The 21,980-nt window shown below is 30.4% G+C and overlaps 1 protein-coding gene across 5 annotated transcripts in view; it reads right to left on the bottom strand.

Annotated features, from left to right (window-relative positions):
* The window catches only part of LOC134711964 (sodium channel protein para-like), a 97,299-nt gene that overhangs the window by 27,184 nt on the left and 48,135 nt on the right, over window positions 1-21,980 (bottom strand). Inside the window, exons 3-17 of one of the 5 annotated variants that reach the window (XM_063573024.1) lie at window positions 20,809-21,139; window positions 20,232-20,350; window positions 18,458-18,547; window positions 15,723-15,851; window positions 13,265-13,365; window positions 10,140-10,358; window positions 9,571-9,631; window positions 9,124-9,268; window positions 8,436-8,600; window positions 7,780-7,800; window positions 5,914-6,072; window positions 3,825-4,280; window positions 2,081-2,177; window positions 1,287-1,337; window positions 597-838 (exon numbers count right to left, since the gene is read on the bottom strand). In XM_063573024.1, coding sequence (XP_063429094.1) covers window positions 597-838; window positions 1,287-1,337; window positions 2,081-2,177; window positions 3,825-4,280; window positions 5,914-6,072; window positions 7,780-7,800; window positions 8,436-8,600; window positions 9,124-9,268; window positions 9,571-9,631; window positions 10,140-10,358; window positions 13,265-13,365; window positions 15,723-15,851; window positions 18,458-18,547; window positions 20,232-20,350; window positions 20,809-21,099 — 2,346 coding nt within the window. In that variant the 5' untranslated portion in view covers window positions 21,100-21,139. Of the gene's footprint in view, window positions 1-596; window positions 839-1,286; window positions 1,338-2,080; window positions 2,178-3,824; window positions 4,281-5,913; window positions 6,073-7,779; window positions 7,801-8,435; window positions 8,601-9,123; window positions 9,269-9,570; window positions 9,632-10,139; window positions 10,359-13,116; window positions 13,209-13,264; window positions 13,366-15,722; window positions 15,852-18,457; window positions 18,548-20,231; window positions 20,351-20,808; window positions 21,140-21,980 lie in introns of those variants that run through there. The other 4 variants (XM_063573022.1, XM_063573021.1, XM_063573023.1 and 1 more) reach the window with 4 other exon arrangements.

The following is a 21,980-nucleotide window of genomic DNA, read 5'->3' as shown; positions in this document are numbered from 1 at the left end:
TAGTTTTTTCTTTTGAATTGTTTTACATTGTCTTATCGGGGCCTTTTATAGCTGACTATGCGGTATGGGCTTTGCTCATTGTTGAAGGCCGTACGGTGACCTATGGTTGTTAATGTCTGTGTTATTTTGGTTTTTTATGGACAGTTGTCTCATTGGCAATCATACCACATCTTCTTATCTATATTATAAACAAAAATATAGAACTCAAGGGAAATTAAAAAAGGTGGAAATGCATCAACCTGACAAACATAAACGATCGACAATATCAACGAACTGAACGAATGAAAAATAATTTCATACTCTTGACTAGATAAATTCATTTTGTGAAGAAAACAAAACGGTGTAATAAACCTCGTTTCACACATAGCTTAACCTCCCACTTGTATGATTGCCATGTATAGTTCCGTTTTTTTCGACTTAAGTAAGTGAACAACCTGAATCCACATAATTGGTAAATTTGACTATAGATTGGATCCAGCAACCAAGGGTTCACGTCGTCCTTTAACCAGATCGAGAGGATAAAATACAAATGAGCATCGTTTGCCACTAAAAACAATTACAACAACATTTAAAAAGTAATATAAATAGCAATTTACATAATTTCCAGCTTCCAAAAATTCTCTCAGCTCTTGTGACATTCCATAGTGATCCGCAGCCATAAATCCTGTATTAACTAAAATGCATATAGTAATAAACAGATCAATGAAGGCGTCTAAGATGAAAAGTGCAACAATCTTCTGAAATGTTAGGTATTGAGGACAGCATGTCCAACTACAGAAAATACGTTGTAATTTCTTTATCATTTTCTCTTCTTCAAAACTGCCTTCACTGAATATACCTGTAAAACCAAATCAAAATAGTTTAGGCAACACTAAATTATTTTCATATTCCTCTAAGACGATCTTTACATTTCTAAATAATACGAATATAAAAAGAAAACGGATATCAAATAGAAAAAGATTATGAAATACTTATAAATTATTTGTTATTCTTTGAATAAAATTATCAATTAAACCTAGTAACAATAATATATTTGCATAAAAATTGATGTTGAGTTTTTGTTCTTATGCCGTGCTGTGACACCACTGTCACATGTTAGGGGGAGGTGGATCGCTCAAAAAACATGTTTAACTCCGTCAAATTCTTTATGTGTCTGTCCCAAGTCAGTAGCCTGTAATTCAATTATTGCTATATTTGTTCTTGTTTTTATTGTTATTCAAGACAATTTTTAGTGGATTATGCAAACAGATAAATTTATTGGGATAGCACTATAATTATGTTCTTACTTGGTCTGTGACTTGATGCATGCTCTAGAAGTTCCTTCAATACCATTACATCTACAAAGAGAGAGATTAATGAAAGATATATTCGTTATCTGTTATCTTGTTCGAAGAGGGTCTTCAAACGGTTTGATATTAAAAGTATTATTAAATTAAAAGTTAGATATATTATGATTGCCGATGAGACAACGATTTATAAGAAATAGGACAAAGATAACTACCATTGTCAAGACATCATTATCAATTCATTGTTTGAATTTTCTTTTTAACTTCAGTCATCTTTGAAGGTTACTGGTTTTTTTTTTAATTCAAAACGTATCGTCAATATCACTTTTGTTCAAATGTTGCAGTGATTTCACAACCAGAAAGCTTGCATTTCTCCATTTATATCCGTGGAATAAACTTGACAAAGACCCTGCGCGAACAACTAAAATCTGAAAAACGCAAGGCTGCATTTATCATTAAAACACTTTTTTTAAACTATCTGTACACGATATATATCAAGAGAATAGCGTAAAAGCAACGATTTAAACCATTTTTCATATCTTTGTAGAGACTACAGACGTAAACGGTAACTAAATTAGAGACCGGATGAGCATAACTTTATCAATAAGGATCACAATCCTTTTATCACAACTCTGGATCTCTATTGAAAACAAAACAAGAGATTTATTTACGGAGAATGTAGGAAAGGTTTAGTAACGAAAACAAATAAATGAACATATCATGCTTCATACTTAACCTTTCCAAACTAAATAAAAATGTTTTCTAACGGATGCAGTGCTAAAACATGATAATACCTTGTACATCAACCGTCCTCCCACTAGAAGTTCTACAAACAGTGTTGTGGTCTGCCTTCTTTTTTTCTCCATCATATTCTGATCCTGCAGTGGAATCCTACAAACATTTTTTTAAGTGTTAAAAGAAACCCTTTACCTCCTAAACATTAAGTAAAGTCAGATCTAGTTTGAAAATCAAAAAATATGTTCAATAAAATTGAGAATGGAAATGGGGACAATGTAGATTTAAAGCCTTTACATTTTTGTGATTTTACTTTTTACATGCCTTATCTGTATATATATTAATAAATAACGATTTCCACAACTGTTTCTGTATAATAATTCGTATTTACATCATGAACATATGGCTCACGTTTAGTACCAAATAACATAAACCGAAAATTGTCAGAAAGTAAATAAATACTCTAAAATATTTTCGTTGAAAATTTGGTTATTTGATTATTATATAGTTTTTTAAACATTTAACCGTTTAACTGTTGTATTTAAAGTTAGATTAAATAAATAACTTTACTGTTAGTTATAGCTTTACTGCTTTTATAGTACACAATTAAATTAACTTCTTTTTAAAGCTTTATTGAATTTTATAGTAAACAACCAATTTTACTGCTTGTTACTAGTATATAGTAAACAAATCACGTTAATACATTTGTAATTGTTAGTAATCAAATAGCTTTACTGTTTGTTATACTAAAAAAATCAACTTTACTCATTGTTATATAATAATTGAGATAATAGTTTTTTTTTATTAGTTATTGTTCTTAATATATCTTATCATATAAGTTAATGTTCTCAATATATCTTGTCATATGAGTTATTGTTCTTAATACATCTTGTCATATGAGCTATCTTTCTTAATATATCTTGTCATTTGAGCATTTTACAGAATAACGTCTATACAAATTGATACTAGAGGATGCACACTGAAGCTCCGTGAACACAGCAAATTACATGTAACACAATTAGTATGCTAAGATTAAAGCAAGCTATCACCGTTGAAAAGATTTGTGTATATATATAATGAAGGATTAGATCCAAGTTTTATCCACAGAAATCTAAACAAAATCAATCCACTTTCAAATAGTCGGAAATCTGACCGTCTTGTGTATGCACCATATCTATTGAGAATTTATGATCTTCAAACTTACATAACGAATTTCGTATACAATCCCTTATTGTCAGAATAGTTAAAAAGCTATTTTATCTCAAAACACCCTACAAAACATTGGGCGTTTTACATATACATAAATCTTTTCACACGTGTATTGTCTTAAATTTCATTGTTAGTATATTATTGACTTCTGAACGAGCATACAGAAAATAAATAGGGTCCCAAACAAGGTAAATGAGGAATAAAAAATGTTCCAAACGAAAAATATAAAACAAATTGACGCAAAAATTTGTCATTGGTAGAATATGGCATTGATGTTATTTACGAAATTTAAATCAAACATGCACACTTTCATATATCGATCTGATTCTCAAATTTAAACATGCTGGAATGTGTTCATAAAAAATGCCGGTTCTAAATAGTTTCTAATAAATTATCACTTTAAAGGTGCATTAAATTGTACAAAAAGTGAGTAACCAACCTTTTACACATTTCAAACTTCTGTTAAAAATATTGTTTACAGTTTATTTGCCAAATGTTTATAATTCTTTTTTTCGAAAGCATCACTTATTATATAACCAAAAATTAATTAAAAACATGTATTTAAGTTTTCAGTTTGAAGGTTGGTGAACTTACATTTTCAGCAGATTTAGTTATATCCACAATTACCTCAGGTAACAGATGTGGATGTTTCTTTGCCCAACGTTCTAACAATTTGGCTGTTTTATCTTTTGGGGATCGGGGGTGTTCACGGGAACGTATGCTTGCTCTTGAAGCCCTACTTATTAGTGAAGCATAACTGCTGCGTCTCGAGGACGCCCGTGGGTCACCACCATGTGAACGGCGACCTATTGAAGCAAAACTACTTCTTCGTGCAGTCAAAAACTGTTTGTTAATAGGTAATGTGCATAGATCATCAGAGTTTGGCGTTACTGCATTTGAATCATCTGCGTAAGGTAGGTTGTTCCGAATATCTAAAAATGGTGGCACTAGGGGTTGATGGTCTGGGTGTGAAGGTGGTAAGTGCTTGGCATATTTCATCCTCCAGCTGCTGCGGCGAGAAAATGGAGAACTAGGAAGGCTTGAACATGGCTGAAATGAAATTGACAACTCATAAAACTATGGGTCTAGACAAAGTCACACACGAAATAATACTTCACTTACTGAAAAATAGAAAGAGGAGTAAACAACTTTAGTTTATTCCTAATTGGTAAAACAAAATAGTTTAAAAACCTAGCATTGAATCTTTTTGAACAACTATGCACACCTGTAATCATTAAAAATATCGTATAGATGTTTCTTGCTGACCATAATATTATTTCGTGTGTAACTTTCGAAAGGAATAAACTGTAAGCTACATAAATGGTCACAAACCTAATCTAGTCAAAAGCTTAATATCATGGGTGATAGGTATATTGCTTCTGAACATGCAAATAATTGTTGTCAAACTATTATGTATATACATGATTTATTCGTCTAAATATAGGAATATTTAAAATATATTAACATTATGAAAATTAAATGAAATATTTCGATAAAAGATATGTGTATATAACTCTATAGAGTAGAAAGTCAAATGAAAAGCGGTTTAAACCATTTGGTTTCTGAAATGTCAATACTATTGTAATATCATATCCATGGATAATTGTTTTAAATTATGTTGCAAAACAAGTTCTTTTTCAATAATCTACAAAAATGTGTGATTTCCAGATGTCATCAGACAATTTCTCTTTTTTGGGACATCACAAGGGCATACCCCAAAAAAAACGTAAGGATAGTTAGGTATTTGGGTTGTATTTATTTACTTTTAACCAATGTAGAACTGAGAAAATACTTTTGAATATAAAAATAGAATAATAAACACTTCGGGGATAGTAAAAATTAGTTCGAATTGAAAAATAAAATAAAATAAAGAATCTATATATATCAACAGTAAAAAACATTTATCTAGAAAAACTCTTGATTGAGGTTTTCATTAACACTTATATCATGATAATTATAACTGTGGTGCCAAAGAAATCAAAAGAACTACAAAATGTTAGACACTCAAATCAGTTTTAGCTGAAAAAAGGAAATGACTTATTATTGGATACTTAAAAGAACAATCATATAAACATAAAGATGGAATGAAGCTTCATTTCTCAAATATCTTTGACAGACATTGCATGTTTCTATAAAAAGTTAATCTTCTACAAAATCAAAAGCAACAATAAACATTCTGCATTTGAAGCAAGCCCTCTTGCAACAAAAAGCTACCATAAGCAGAAATGACATCTTTGCGAATAGATTAATCAACACAGTATTTTTCTGTTTATTATGTAGATATTCAATGAATGTTTAAAGCATTACTACTGAGTCACCTATATATCAACGAGTTTATTAGGAAATATTAGGAAATAAACTCAGCAAAGGCAATACGTATGGCTATATGTAATAACATTTAAACGGTATTGCGAAGCATGTTATTTAAAAGTTATGAATGCGTTTAAATGACCAATAAATTGCAAAATATACAATTTTTATGTAAGTTATATCAGAACTCACAATTGCATAAGTCGTTAAAACTTCGTCCAGTAGTAAATACACAGTCTTCAAAACACATATATAATCTTCGATACACTTTAATGATTTTGTACCTAGGCTAAAGCAGAACAAACAATCACATAAGTCAATAAAACTTCGTCAAAAAGTGAATATCATTCGTAAAAGCACACATAGCAGTTACCTTCGTTACACTTAAATGATTTTCGACTGCAGTTGGCTTTTCTGACTTGATAGACTCGTCGTCATTTATATCATGCAAACTGCCTGTAATATCCGACGGCTCCTTTGTAAGCATCTCAATGAGCTCTCTTTTGTCGTGTTCATGTCTTTCTTGTTCAAGCTAAATACAGTAGAATGATACATGTTTGGTAACTATTAATTTTACGTTTACTTTATTGCATATAAATACTAAATTAGAATAACATAACACTCGATATAACTTAATAACTTTATTTATACTACTTTATTTTTTAGCATGAAATCAGGTTTATGGAGAGAAAGAGAGATTGGAAGTTAATATCTATAAAAATATTTACAACCCTTTCATAAATTTGTTTCAATTTTGTAAAGAGGTAGAGCCAATTTAATCTGCATTTATTTTATGCATATCCTATTTCAAAATCAACCTATAATCTTTTTTTTTAATTTGCAGTATCTCATTCATATGATTTTTTTTTTAAACATTACCAAATTATGACCGCCTAAAAATGGACAAAAACGTAGTAAAGTGTGAGCTTTTGAAATCGAAACATAATTTTGAGGGAAAAAATTGACCAAGATAATAGTCAACTTTCGGACATATTAAAAACCGCAAAACAATTCCAGGAAATAAAATAGAAACAAGACAATATCCAAATACACAATACCTATATATACGCCATATTGTAGCCTATGATATTAACAAGATATGCTGATCTTTTATTGGCTGCAAGACAAATCAATTGATTATGACATAAGCTTTCGTGTTGTCTGTAGGAAGCAACATATGCCCAATGAATGCAAAACAAACCGTATGAAACCTACCGATGACGACTTAAAGCAACACATACCCAAGCATAACAGCTCTACCCACCTAATCGACACTATTTTTTTGGATTGTTCGTATACTTCGCACAAATGATTGTGCTTTAAAAGAAAAAGGCAAATCATATTGATCTAAAAAGAAGTTGACAAGATTATCCTGACCTATGTGTTGAATGTTTGATTGCCACGATTCATGCAAAATGTGATGGTCACTTGTTTTCATTTCGTTTAATATTAAAAAAAAGGCGATCAATTCTTATATAAAAACATAATAAAATTACCTAAAAAGGTCGTTATAATTGAATTAAATCCACGATATAATAAAACATGTTAAACAGTTTTGAACAACTAACCAATTCTTGCGTAGAAGATTGGTTTAGCATGGTCCACTTCCTTTACATAGTATTTTTCTAAATACTTAAAAGTTATTTATGGATACATGTACCGTTGGCAATCATATCACATCATTTTATTAAGTAAAGATATAAGTATACGATATAGCTTAGATTATGTTAATATGATAAACTGTGAAATTACAGTTATACGGGTATCCCGTACTTAAAAATTAAGTGTATTTCATGAAATGCATTATTTTTGTGTTAGTATTCTGCTGAATTAGAAGCTGGATATATGTCAATGAGACAATGACAGAACCATATTCATTCGAAAAACCAATTTCAATTGAAACAAAACTTTTATAGTCATAAGTTGTTTATTAAAAGTTGAAATAAACCATTTTTTCCAGAAATTGCTGAAGATGTTAAACATTTTCTAAATGAATGGATTATACTTGAAGCTAATATCAAGCAATAACTAAAGCCTATGTGAGCGAAACAATAAGACTATCTTATCATACATTATTTCAAAGTAAACTGTTAATAGTGTATTATTTATATGTTAGAACTGAAGAAGCAAACCATGTTGTGGGAACTGGTTCAAGATACATACCACGTGGTTTATCACGTGAAAGGTTTATAAGCAAGTGAATGGATAGATGGGTTCAAACGCCTTACCCACAACTTACCGTATTCAATAAACAGGCATCCTTTAATTTCAAATGATTAAAACATTAAGTATAAGACAAAAGAATTATTCAAAAGACACCGCATTATTCAAAACAAAAAACATCGGAACTGTCCAGCAACTAATGGTAAACCTCTCATTTTGGTTACAAACAACAAAGCAGCGAATGGAAGCTATCATCAATAGATTTAAAGCAATTGTTTCAAAATAGCGTTAAATCATTTAAGCCTGCAAACCATGATTATATAAAATCAGTTAATTTACGAGCATGTTAATATCAATTGTGTGTTATTTGTATAAAGAATGAGATACCTGATCAATCTTTTTCTGTATTTGTGATGCTTGGTGTTTCTGAGAAAATGTGAATAAAATTTCGTAATACTTTATTATCTTTGTTACCTTGAATTTTAGATTTTTTTTAACTAAGTCTGTCCATTCTATTTGTCGTTACAGCTGTATTGCTTTCGTTTTATACAACAAGATTTGGATACATTGAAACAAAACAAAAATTAAAAGAATATCTTATGACAAAAAGTTCGATAGTGAATACTACTATATTTTCACTCACACTCTACAATGCTTTTATATTTGTGGTATAATTCGTCAACTACCGCATGAAAATCTATCAATTCTAAGAAGAAAAAAGTAAAAATGTACCCTTTTCCCTTCTTCTTCTTCTTCTGCATCCGCTTGATCTTGCTTCTGTGTTTCGTCGTACGACATAGCTACTATAGCTAAAATCAAGTTGACGAGATAAAACGATCCTAGAAATATCACTATCATGAAATATAGACAATACCAAGGACCTTCTGCTCGCAAAATCTACAATAAACAGAAAAAATAAGTAAATGTCTTCAATAATAGAATTGAAATGGGGAATGTGTCAAAGAGAAAACAAATCTGACCAAAGAACAAAAACATTCGAAGCCGACCAATTGGTCTTTAACACAGCAAAAAAAAAATATAAGACTCTCTGTTCACCATACTTGGTCAATAGCATAATCAAAATCACTTTTTGTATTGGTCTGATAAATACTAGTAAGTTTGATTCTATTTATTTTAGAATAACAAAAATATTAATGATATATTGAAATTGTTAAAAAGTGGAAACAACACTTTATCAAATGCATATGTCCGATGCACCTTTCTGGATTTACATCAGGAACGCTCAAGGTCAAATATTTGAAAGCCGATGACGTTTAAGAAGTGAAACAGTTGAAAATCTGTATGACCGAAAATAACTAAATGCATCAATTGTCAACTTTGTCTGAGAGAGTTTAAAACTTATTCTGTTAATAAATTAGTACTGAAATTCATCAAGGCAGATAAAGGGAGTATAACTTACCAGTTGGTATAAATTTTCCCAGTAATCTTGCGTCATCAGTCTAAAGGATAACAGCAGTGACACTCCAAAGTTGTCATAATGAGTGTAGTTGTAGTTTGGATTCGAATGTGTGCCATTAATACATCTAAATCCGTCCTTGCATTTTCTAAAAACAATAAAGAACTACACCTAATTGATTTTACATTTTTTATTTTCTTTTTTTAGGAAGACTGATGTATCTGATTTTCTTTTGCTATGATATATATTCCCTATCTTACGTGTAGGAAAATTTTCGCGTTGAACTTTGATTTTGGAGACATAAAAAGCTAAATGGTATGGGCTTTGTTCATGCTTGAAGGTCGTATGGTGTAAATTTATGTGCCATTTGGTTTCTTGAAGAGTTGTCTCATTGACATGTATATGTAAATTATAACTATAAAGAAATTAATGCAATCCAATATCACATACCCAGCACCGGTGGCATTTCCACACATTGTAAACTCGTCACCGGCTTTTACTTCCCAGTTTTCTACAAAAATAAAATCATTAAAATACTTCATTTCAAAGTGCTCTTTTTTGACAATATAACAAAAACAGGCTCTAAAACACGCAATTTTTTCGATCATTTCTTAAATTAAATATTCATTTCTTAATAATTATATTTTTACATCTGTATTAAATGTACATAGTTAAAATATCAAATAATAAATGAACTCAGAGGTCATTTAAAAAAATTAAGAACTTATCACAAAACTTATTGCAACTAGCAAAAAGAAGGAAAACTTTTTGCTACAAGTTTTACTATGTTCTTATAGCGAGAACTAAATGATGTTGTGACACTTTTTCAAACAAATATATATTAAGTTACAGATTGAAATTTTCAATCAATAAAAGAGTTACATGTATTTAAAACTATAAATCTTGAAAATGGTAACAAAACTTGCTGTTTTTGTCTTTAGACCTCTTAGAATGATATGTCTATTAATTGAAAACATTTGCTCATTTAAAAAAAAAAATTGGAAGAGAGGAAACCCTACCTTCGTTCATCACCCAATTATCGTATTCAGTATCACTCATGTTCGTGTTTTGTGCACCGCTTTCGTTTAAAGCCAATTTTACACATTTATGACGCAATGCTCCCATGTAAAGTTGCATTCCAATCAAGGCAAAAATGGATAACATAAAGATTGAAAGTATAATGACATCACGTAGCCGCCTAACGGCCTCAAGTAAGGCACCCACAATGGTTTTCAACCCTGTAAATAGATTTATTCAATGAATCTAATGGTGCCATGATCAAAATAAAATAAAAACGACATAATTTTAATACAGTTGCACATGAACAATTATTTATAATTTCCTTCAAATCATTTCAAAGGCGCTTGAGGGAATGAACCCCTTTATTCTATACCCCTAGCGCCTGTGACTCGTTTAACAATAATACAATAGCTAAAAAGAATCAATTGTTTGTGCATAATGATAATAACAAAAATGACAATTGTGTATATCAATTTAGCATGAAAAGTGAATTTTTGGTATTATGAGCCACGTGACTCCGAACATTGGAGAAAATATCTGGTTTCCTGAAATGCTTCACAATTTTTTTTTAATCATTATTTCAACCTAATTTGAATTTACTTTCAAATTTGATTAAACTATTTTGTAAGTGGTTTGAGTAAAGATTGTCTCAATTTCTGCACATAAACTGTACCGAATCCTTGATTTTAGTTCATAAATGTACAATATTAACAGCGAATAAAGTTAATGTCCAAATGAATTTGTTTTTGACAAAATTTCAAAAAAATCATTAATCTTTTCTGCATGATTTTTCTTTTTATTGATATTTTCTTCACAAGATTCAATGTTCTGTTCGTTAAAATAAATCAATTTAAACTTTGTGAATATTTCAATTATAAACGAAAGAAAAAGATTAATAAATATAGACAATACAAATGACATCAGGGATCTCTGAACTTTCCCACAAAACACAATGACAATGCATCTAAACAGCAACCAAGTCTCGTTTAATGAGAAATATTTCTATGAAAGATTGTAAAAATCAACGTATAATGTTTAAGAAGTTTTTTTTTGTGGATTCAATATTATTCGTTTGGTACCAATTTGCATGGATATAGGTAAACCCGGAAATAAAATGTTCAACGTTGTACACATTTTCTATAGTCTAATCATAACAAAGGAATCAAATATCCACAAAACGAATTTATTCTTCAATCCACGTTAATTGGTACCCTCGAACAAAATTGATTCTACTGTACTACTGACATGAAGTAATGTAACAGAAATCTAGGTCATTTGAACAACAAAACGTATGCATGGTCAATAAACATGGGGATTTGTAGCAAGTTATATTCTAGGTATAGATGGATAATTGTTTTAGTGGTTAATTTAGATAAATACACATTCTACATATAATAAGATTTTTTTTTCATTCCAGTTAACTGATCACAATGAAGCTCCCCGAATTGTTATTTTTACATTAATTTTTCTTTTCGGTTTTCACGAGAGAAAAATGTCTACAATATCAATTTTAGAATCGCAGGTGGAAAGCGTTTCTTTAATTTTCTTGAATTAAAATTTGTGATTGAAATTTCGTATCTTAATGAACATGCTCCATAACTTATCGTAAAACAAACATGAAAATGATAAAAATTTCACTAATTTTGTGTGACTGGATTTATAAAAACTATTCAATATATAAACTGGGTCGTTCACTTTTACCTCTATGTTCTTACGTCATGTAAACGTTGATTTTTTTGGTCATATTGTCGTTATCTTTGCTATCCCATTTTATCCATATTAATAAAGTTGTCCATGAGACTTGGGTTAATTTGACAAAGGACAAGGTACGATAAGGCCTGTTTTTGGCCCCCTTATTTTCTCATTTTCTAAATTTTGTTTTGGAGAGCTACTTGTCACGTTTAAATATTCCCTTAGGTTTGAAGTTTGTTTGGGTGAACCTCAAAATCCTTAACTTTAGAAAATTGGTGAGGTAATGGGGGTAAAAGATCATCAAAAACGTCAAAAGAAGGAAAAATTACGATTTTTGGCAATTATTTCTTGTAATATATCATAGCGTGGGCCTACGTGACCCAGAAAAAATATGCCGTTTTAGACAGCAATAACAGTTCTCAAGACATTTGGAAAAAAAAATCCTGGGTCACGTCGGCGCAGGCACTAAATAATAAAGATTTAAATCACCTGCAAAATGAATAATAATTACAATATTTGAATGATAACAGAAAGTTACTCCCCCTTACCGCTCCCAATTGCGAAAATAAGTGGTTTTGTAGTTCATTCGAAAACACTTTAAACCTCAGGGAATGCTTTAACGTAATAAGTAGCTTTCCGAAACAGAATTTGAAAAATGAGAAAATAGGGGGGCCAAAAACAGGCCTTATCGTACATTGTCCTTTCTTTTCGTCTGTTTATGGTATAATATGAGACTATTTAAGGGATCATGTTATAAACGTGCAACGAAACAAAGTGTAGAATACGAATAAGAATGTACAGGGACACTACTTCTTCTTTAACAGTTCAGTCAAATGAAGTCAAATTTGCGTTAAAATACCTTTCATAAGATATAACTTTGAAATGAAATGAAAACAGCTAAAAAATGATAATGTGAAATTGTGTATTATATTGTGTTTCAAAACAAACATTTAAAAGTTAAAATAAGTGTAACAAGTAATTATGTTTTCTGTTAATCTGTTAAGCAAACTGTTAGTGAAAGAAATCACATGCATGCCGTGGGTATTTAGTAAATAATATAAATCTAATTCTGGTGCTGTTCTACAAATTAGGCGTTGTTATTAGGATATGAATTTGCAAACGCTAACTGTTGGTGCAATCACACATCTGAGTCATAAAATGTGCAAAGTTTACATCATTCATTTCAAATCAGTTCTTTTTTTAATTGTTAGAAAAATGTCTTTTCTAAGAAAACCAATTTGATGTGTTTTTGCACATGTTACGATGCAGATAATCTTTTCATACCTGGTATCACGGCAACAGTCTTAAGAGCTCGGAGAACTCGAAATGTTCGAAGTGCTGAAAGGTTACCTAGGTCAACACCCATGGTTATATATCTGAAATAACGATTATGCTTCATATTTAAATTTTTTGTCAGACACAAAACAAATACCTGGTACTACAGCCACTGTTTTAAGAGCTCTAAGTACACGAAATGTTCTAATGGCGGCAAGGTTACCTATAAGGTCCTTTGGAAGCAACATGGTAACATATCTGAAACAAAATTAGGTTGTGCTAATAAGGAAATAAAAAACATAAATAACTAAACCATCTGTGTGAATGTGCTACTTTAAAAATCAAACATAATATATTTAAGAAAATCCAAGTTTTTGTATAATGAGTAAGAAAAACATGTTTTATGACTTCCTATTTTGATCAAAGACTTTACAAATTGACTGAAATCTAAATTTCATATTTGGCTTGAAACAATATAAAACAAAAAAATAGACTATTTCTCTTCTATATGAGATTCAACAATTTTAAAGTGAACATTTATCATTAGAAGACACGTGATTTCTGTAATTTTAAAATCTTGCATCAAAGTTATATGTAAATTGTATAGTATATGTTTTATTTGAAAAAAATGTTGCATACAATATATATGGCACATGGCGCAGTCCACAAGTATAGTTTTTAGTTTAGAGTTCCTTTTGAAGACAAAGATACATTCAATAAAGAAATATTGAACACCGGAGAAAAGACAAAGCAAATAAAAACCTTTAAAAAAAACTTTTGAACAGATTTCGTATCAACAACTTTTGTTATCTGTGCATAAACGTTGAAATAGCAGTAAAAATATCACAGAACTTCCCTTGCCTAAAAGAAATTACAAAGTATTGAGAAATTTTCAGCGACGTAACATTTAGATTCAAATTTAAGGGATTTTACAAAAGGAATAAACTGCCAGTGATTTTACAAAACGATTTTTGTAAGCTTATAATAGAAATCCAAACATAACAAAAACAAATACATAACATGAAAGAAGAATACATGCGTAAATGTTTATACTACATGCTGAAAAAAGTGACTGGAATCAGTCAACAACAATTGTACTGAAATCTGAACTGCTACAAACAAGTTGTAAAGTCAATATATTTGAGTTATTTGAGTCTATGATGCTATATATTTAAACAAACTGATTGAATGTGCAAGGTTGAAAGCTTATATGTAAGAAGAGAAAAAATGGCATAAAGCATAAGAAGATAGGTTGGCTGTTTACACATTAAACATATGTTTAGTTATAGTCCCTCTTCTTAATCCTTGCTTTGTTTTGTAAACAGTACCACAGCGTCAGCCTATCTACATTCATGGAATTAGTTAACAAGTATGGTAACAGTGATACATAAAAAAAAATGTTATAATGAAATTGTGATATCTATGACAGTACTATCCAACTGAAAAAAATAGTCTACAATAGTTGCAGCATGACAGAAGACATAAGACGTCTTAATGCATTGTGTTAATCATGGATACACTAGTAATATTATATTTGCTAAGAGTATTTAAATCAAGATCAGAATCGAGTGGAGTAGGAATGATGACATTCTCGACCACCAAAGTTCATATCCAGTTTTTGATGAAATAATATATAAAAGGTTCCACGGCGAATATTTGAATCAAGGATTAACAGGCTGATGTCCATTTTATCGTATTGAATATCATGAATTGACAAAGACCAAATCTCGAAGAAAGTATACATCATTCCCTTATCAAACTTTAACTCATTTAAAATTTAAAAAATAGGGAAAAATATTGCATCAAAAGTGTAAAGAAGAAGCAAAATATATTAACAATCAATTCAAACATACTTTTAAATAAGCATAATATAAGACAAACTAATGATGAGTATAATAATGAAACAAATTTTATGATTACATACACATGCATTTGAACAGCAGCATATATATATATAGATACATGGATTATCACCTAATAATCTAAGCTCAAGATACAATTTTATAAGGATATGAAATATATCAACAACTTATATATACATACCATATGAATAACACGAGGTATATTGTTTTATTTTTTTTAATTTTTTTTTTAAATATTCTGATAAATACACGCGACAAGTGAAATTTATTTGTTCCATTAATTTTAACTGTACGGAAGTAAAAAATTTCTGGCCTGCTACATGTACATGTAAGAGAACGCGAATGCTTGTTGTGTGTCTATTAACATTTAAAATCTATAAATACTACCACTAAAATGTTCGGTATTATCATTAAGAAAACATCTTGAAAAAATGTTAGAATTGTTTTTTTTTGTCACTAGTTTAACTTGAAATATAAGAGTTCAAACTGAAATATTTTATAGAATACTTATTAATATAGACAAAATATTATTAAAGCAAAATTTAGAAAATATTCCTTGTTTTTTTAGAAGAAAAGTTTTACTTTTATCTACGGAATAGGACCTTCATTTATAGATACAATTGAGAATGGAAACGTGAAATGGGTCAGAGAGACAACAACTCGACCATAGTGAAGAAAAAATCCCGAGGCATTTAATGGGGCTTCAACCACGCGAAAAAATCCGTCACCCGGAGGTACACAAAGCTTACTTACGCTAAAGATATAACAGTAAAATCTAACCAATTCCACAAATCTCTAAGGTACGTGAAAGGTTTAAGAATAAAACCTCTTGCTGTAATCTTAACAACTGCTTCTATTGTATAAATTCCTGTAAACACATATCTGAAATGAGAAAAAACAACACGTTCTTATGCTTATTTTAATAACCCTAATCTTAGATATGACAATATTTAGAAACGGCAATAATAACGCGATCTGATTGCCATAATGTTACATTGTATATGCATAACTCCTTGCAATGTGCATATAAAACTTTTAAACCGGCTGCATTTGTTTGCACCTGTCCTAAGTCAGGAATCTGATATTCAGTGGTTGTCGTATGTTGATGTGGTTCATGAATGTTTCCCGTGTCTCGTTTTTTATACTGAATATACCGTTAGTTTTACTATTTGAATCGTTTTACACTAGTCATTTTTGGAAGCCTTTATAGCTTACTGCTTGGTGTGAGCCAAGCTCCGTGTTGAGAAGACAGTACTTTGACCTACAATGGATTTCTTTTACAAATTGTGACTTGGATAGAGAGTTGTCTCATTGGCACTCATACCTCTTTTTCTTTAACACGATTTCAAATTTGTAACAGGAACAAATGTGTTAACGATGTGATATCCTAGTGTTTCTGGAAATACATTAACAATTACAGGGAGAACCAAGGTTTGGAAAGCTTAAATTATAGTAGGCATTGTTCATTCAACGTATGTTCGTGCTCAAAGTGTAAAAGCACAAATAAATTTTCAATAACATATAGTAACGACATTTTTTACAAAACAATGCGTGTTATTGTTGACCAAATACCATTATTGACTCTTAAAAGATGCATGGTCTTATATATCTAATATTCAACCTTCCTTATTTTTATTTTTAAAAACCAAAGTGTCTCTATTAAAATATGTAATTATATTTCATCTTTGTCTTTACTGATACTTGACGTATTGGCAATCATACCACAGATTGTATGTCTGCAAACGTTAAAAACCAGACAATCACTTATGAACGTTATCACCAATATCATTTCTTTGGTATTCACATAGTATTTATATTTGGCAAACAATATCAAATCTACGTTGTGTTTGATTGCAACGGTGACCCATGTGACAGTTATTAAACGCTATATTACCTATATATCATGGAAAACAATCATCAAAATATCATTAAATAAATGTTTGTATCAGATATATATATTATTAAAACCATTCTGAACAACACTAAATGATTTATTACTATTTTAATATGCAATAACCATCTGATTTCTGTATCGGATAATGATCGTTTACTACCATTGTCAATACTAACAGTAGGTATAGCATTGTGTCCATTGGAAACATTGTTCAATCTAGTTCAAGCAATCAAATTGAGAATGGAAATGTGGAAATGTGTCGAAGAGACAACAACAAACTTGTTTTACAGTTTCCTGATATATGAAAATTCATTTCGACTCAAAATTCATGACCCCCATGTACAGTCATAAGCCAAACGGACAACAAAAAAAACAAATTTAAATAAAGCGAAAGACAGAGTTTGCCCAGTAGTCAGCACTTCGGTGTTGGCATGAATATCAATTATATGGTCATTCTTATAACCTGATGCCTTTTTTTTTAGCTATTATTATTTGTTTAATATGTTCTCCTATTTATTCGTATTGTAGTCCTGTAATATTATGTTGTAATTTTAATGTTATATATAATATTACCAATAGAGTGCGAGGTTTGGCATGCCACAAAACCAGGTTCAACCCATCATTTTCTACTTTATAAATGTCCTGTACCAAGTCAGGAATATGGCCATTGTTATATTATAGTTCGTTTCTCTGTGTGTTACATTTTAACGTTGTGTCGTTTATTTTCTCTTATATTTGAGTGTGAATTCACATTACTATAAGACGTGTCACGGTACTTTTCTATCCCAAATTAATGTATTTGGTTTTGTTGTTATATTTGTTATTCTCATCGGATTTTGTCTAATGCTTAGTCCAATTCTGTGTGTGTTATATTTTAATGTTGTTCTCTTATATTTAATGTGTTTCCCTCAGTTTTAGTTTGTTACCCCAATTTTGTTTTTTGTCCATAGATTTACGAGTTTTTAACAGCGGTATACTACTGCTGTCTTTATTTATAAATTTTCTGTTTCATAAATTTTGAATATTTCGAAAAACTAAGGATGGTCTTATCCCAGGAATAGATTACCGTAGCCGTATTCGGCACAACTCATTGGAATTTTGGGTCCTCAATGCTCTTCAGCTTTGTACTTGCTTTGCTGTAAAACTATTTGGATCTGAGCGTCACTGATGAGTCTTGTGTAGACGAAACGGGCGTCTGGCGTATTAAATTATAATCCTGGTACCTTTGATAACTATTTGCGTTATAACATTTCTCATCTAGCCTATAACTAACATGACAAACAAGCATTTTTTGGTAAAGTTGCTTTTTCTTTTCAACTTTTTTAAACTCCAATGTTTTATCTTTTTTCCATTATCATATAAACATATTCGATAAAACATCCCAATTAAGAAGTTTTTAAAGTTTCCGCTCTCCATCCCCTTATTATCACTCAATATTTGGTATAATTTGTCATCTTTTGGCATGTGTATGTATACATGCTTCAAATGATTTTGTTTGTGTGCAACTGGTAGTGCGATTGTTTAAATCTCCCCTAGGTATCCCCAGCTTCTATTTTTAGGATGCACGAATATATAGAAAAAATATCATACTTACTCAATATAATCTCCGTACTTTTTATCCTCCGGCATGGCCATGAAGACACAGTTGACAATAATGGTTATAATCACAAGGGCATTAAACAGAGTAAAAAAGTTAAGGAAATCATTCAAAAGGAAGTCACACATTAACATAATTATTTGCTCTTTAAAGAGTTTGGGTATATCAACACACCATCTCAACGCATTATGGAAAACGCTCGTCCCTTAAAAATGAAAATATTCAAGGAGAAATAATCATTTCATCACTAAAAAGTATTATATAATATACAATTCAATGATTAATACATATTCACAAGTTTGATAAGCACATGCATTTCATAAACGTTTTGAAATGACATTCATGAATGATGAACTGGCCAAAGTATGTGTTATACAATACGTGATAAACGTTTCTTTCCAGTTTTTAAGTTTTTAAGTTTCAGCATCACATGTGTATATATATGATACAAATTCATCATCACCTGAAAATATGTATAAAATATGCAAACATATGCGGAATTCTACAGGAAAACTATATCTATATATATATTATGAAAAAGGAACATGTTTGTAGGAGTTGTAGGACAATGCATACACATTTCCAAGTTATTGTTTGTACTTGAAACGTATCATAATGGAAAAAAGAGCTCTCCCAGGGAAAATGAAAACCTAATCAAAATGCAAAAATCAATAAAAACTATATATTAATATGTCATATCTGATATTAGTAGTTTCACTTTTTCACTTAGCCTTGTTTGACGGATAGAATATGAGATTGTGAATTTTTATAATTTTTATTCCTTTTTGGCATCTGAAAGAGAATAACATTCCTTTTAACCCTTGTTTTCATCTAGGTAATACTAAGTTGTGCATTGTAATTAATATGAAAATTACAACTGCATTCATCACTAAGAGTTTATGTTAAAATGTATTGGAAAAATAGATTAAAATTGTATTTTTTATTTGCTAGGTCGTTCAAGCATTATTAAGTTTCTACGATGATATCGGTTTCCTTGACGCAACCTCTATTTAAAGTTAACGACTGGTTTATTTATAGCGCCATCCTACAGGAAATCGATATTGGTAGACTTGATTCCAAATATGATAAACTATATTAGCAAAGAATGCGTCTCACTCAGTTAAATGTCAACTCAAATATCGTACGACTGTGTAAGTTTGCATTGATCGAAGTGATATGATAAAATATATACAATACTATTAGATCAGCTCGTTCCTAACGCTTTGTACAATACGCTAAAAATCTTTCAAATTGTATTGTATCTAAATTAATCACATAAAGCATTGGAATGTTAAATTGGCTGCTGTATCCACTGCATATAATGATTCGGAAACTTTCATTTGAAAGTTGAACAAAGAGTTAGAGTGATTAATTCTCTCCAAATCTCGCAATGTTTGTTTTTTTCGTGTTTTAAGAGAAATTGTGATGGCTCTGCTTGAAACAGAACTGATTGCAACAATGTAAAAAGACGGCTATTTATATCAGGATCTAGACTCCTCTTTAAATTGTTAAACACTTGTCATGTGGGGCCCATTATATAGCTTGTTGTTCGATAGGAGCCAAGACTCAGTGTCGAATACCGTACTTTGACCTATAATTGTTTATGCTTAACACATTGTGACTAGAATGGAGAATTGTCTCATTGGCACTCATACCACATCTTCTTATATCTATTGAATCAGATACAATTGTAATGTAATTAAATAATTTATACACTTATGGCTGTATTCTTCTGATGTTTCGTGTTTCATACTATATTTAAAAAGGATATGGATGAACTAATAAATATAAAGCTATTCTTCTGAAAGGGTTGAAAGGACTCAGGAGAAACAGGGCATTTGTAGCACTAAATCGGTATATGGTTTTGTCTTTTCCTATTACACAAAATGTCTGAAATAGAAAAAAAAATAAGAAACGTCGAAATGCAGATAATAATTCGTTTGTCTTTTTAATAATTGTATTTTGTGCTTCAAGCCATTTTGAGGAATCAATCCCAAATTATATGATTTATACAAGTTGTTCGTATGTATAACTGTGCTGTTATATCGCTGTCCTAGATAAGTTTGAGGATTTAACATTAAAACATGATGTTTATTAATTAACAATATTCTTTATTTACGTGTCCCAAATCAGGAATATGAAATTTTGTGGTAACCATTTTGTGTTTGCTGCCTGTCATGTTGGTTTCATTTTTTTTGAGTGAGCATATATTGTATTGTTTGTTTTATTTGTATTAAATTTCGCGTATGCTATTGAATGTTATCATATTGGCAATCATAACATAACATCTTACTTTTACATATATATGTAAATACCGAATAATGTTATTTAAACTATATATTCCTTACCATATGTGGATCATAATACTCATCAAGGTCTTCTATTGGTTTACCGACAAATTCTGGAGGAAAGTCATCAATCAGTTCTCTAGGTAGTTTCTTGCCAGCCTCAAATTTAGGTTCTGGTTTTGGTTCTTCTTCATGGTGAGGTAATTCCTCCTCCTCTCCCTCTTCAGCCGCCTGTTTATCAGCCTTTTTGATCGCCTTAAGATCATTTATATTGGCATGAATGGTAGCCAGAGATTCGGGGGTGAAGAGGACGAAAGGGGCCGTATCTTCTTCTTCCTCCAACATATCCATCTTGAATGTCAGTTTGACCTACCGTTATCTACAACATTTTCTGAAAAATGCAAAAAGGCATACAAACAAATGAGCATTAATTTGGCTATTTTATAATTTTCATCTTTGTTAGTTCCCTTCAATAAGTTTAAGCCTAAATGGCAACAATTCAAAAACCAACAAATAGATTTGAAAGTTTACGTATTCCATATCATTTTTGTATTTCAAACTCTTTCGTTTGTCTACTTATTATGTTTGATAAATGGTATCTGTTCATTTAAATCATAATTTAGATTCAACAAAACAAATGGGTCTGAAAAACAGCAAAGTAAATACATTCTCAACAGATCATAAATGTACCTGCCTTGAAGGATCTGCTTGTGAATTCTATGTATAATTGCATTTAGAATACGTATAATCATCATATAAAAAAATAGAATGGAGATTCACGTTGATAACAGCAACTTTCTAAAAACGAGAAATCATAATGTTTATGGTCACAAAATTACCTACAAGAACCAAAACAAGATGTGAAAACCCATGTTCTACAAAATGGTCCATACTTTTAAACTAGAACGTGTGTTCAAATGATGAATATATATGATGAAAACAATGCAGAGGCATAGTATCAATTACGATACATGTACTGTTAGAAAAAAAGTACATTAAAATGAAGCAATGTTCAGAAATATTAGTCATCCCTTTTGTCTTTCAGTTATGTTATAAAACAGATCTTCACTGTCAAATTATAGTCCGAGAACATAAAAGAGGCACGAAAGATACATGAGGGATAGTCAAACTAAGCGTTTAATACAAGCTTATTTTATAACTTTTATCATAAATGCGAATATCAAGTTCCTCCTATACGGGTTTGTAAAATACTAAGTTAAGAGAGAAAATGC

Source organism: Mytilus trossulus, chromosome 3 (assembly GCF_036588685.1).
Source record: "Mytilus trossulus isolate FHL-02 chromosome 3, PNRI_Mtr1.1.1.hap1, whole genome shotgun sequence".
NCBI classification, from domain to species: domain Eukaryota; kingdom Metazoa; phylum Mollusca; class Bivalvia; order Mytilida; family Mytilidae; genus Mytilus; species Mytilus trossulus.
Note: the sequence above shows the minus strand (reverse complement) of the source record. Positions and strands in the feature narration are given on the sequence as shown.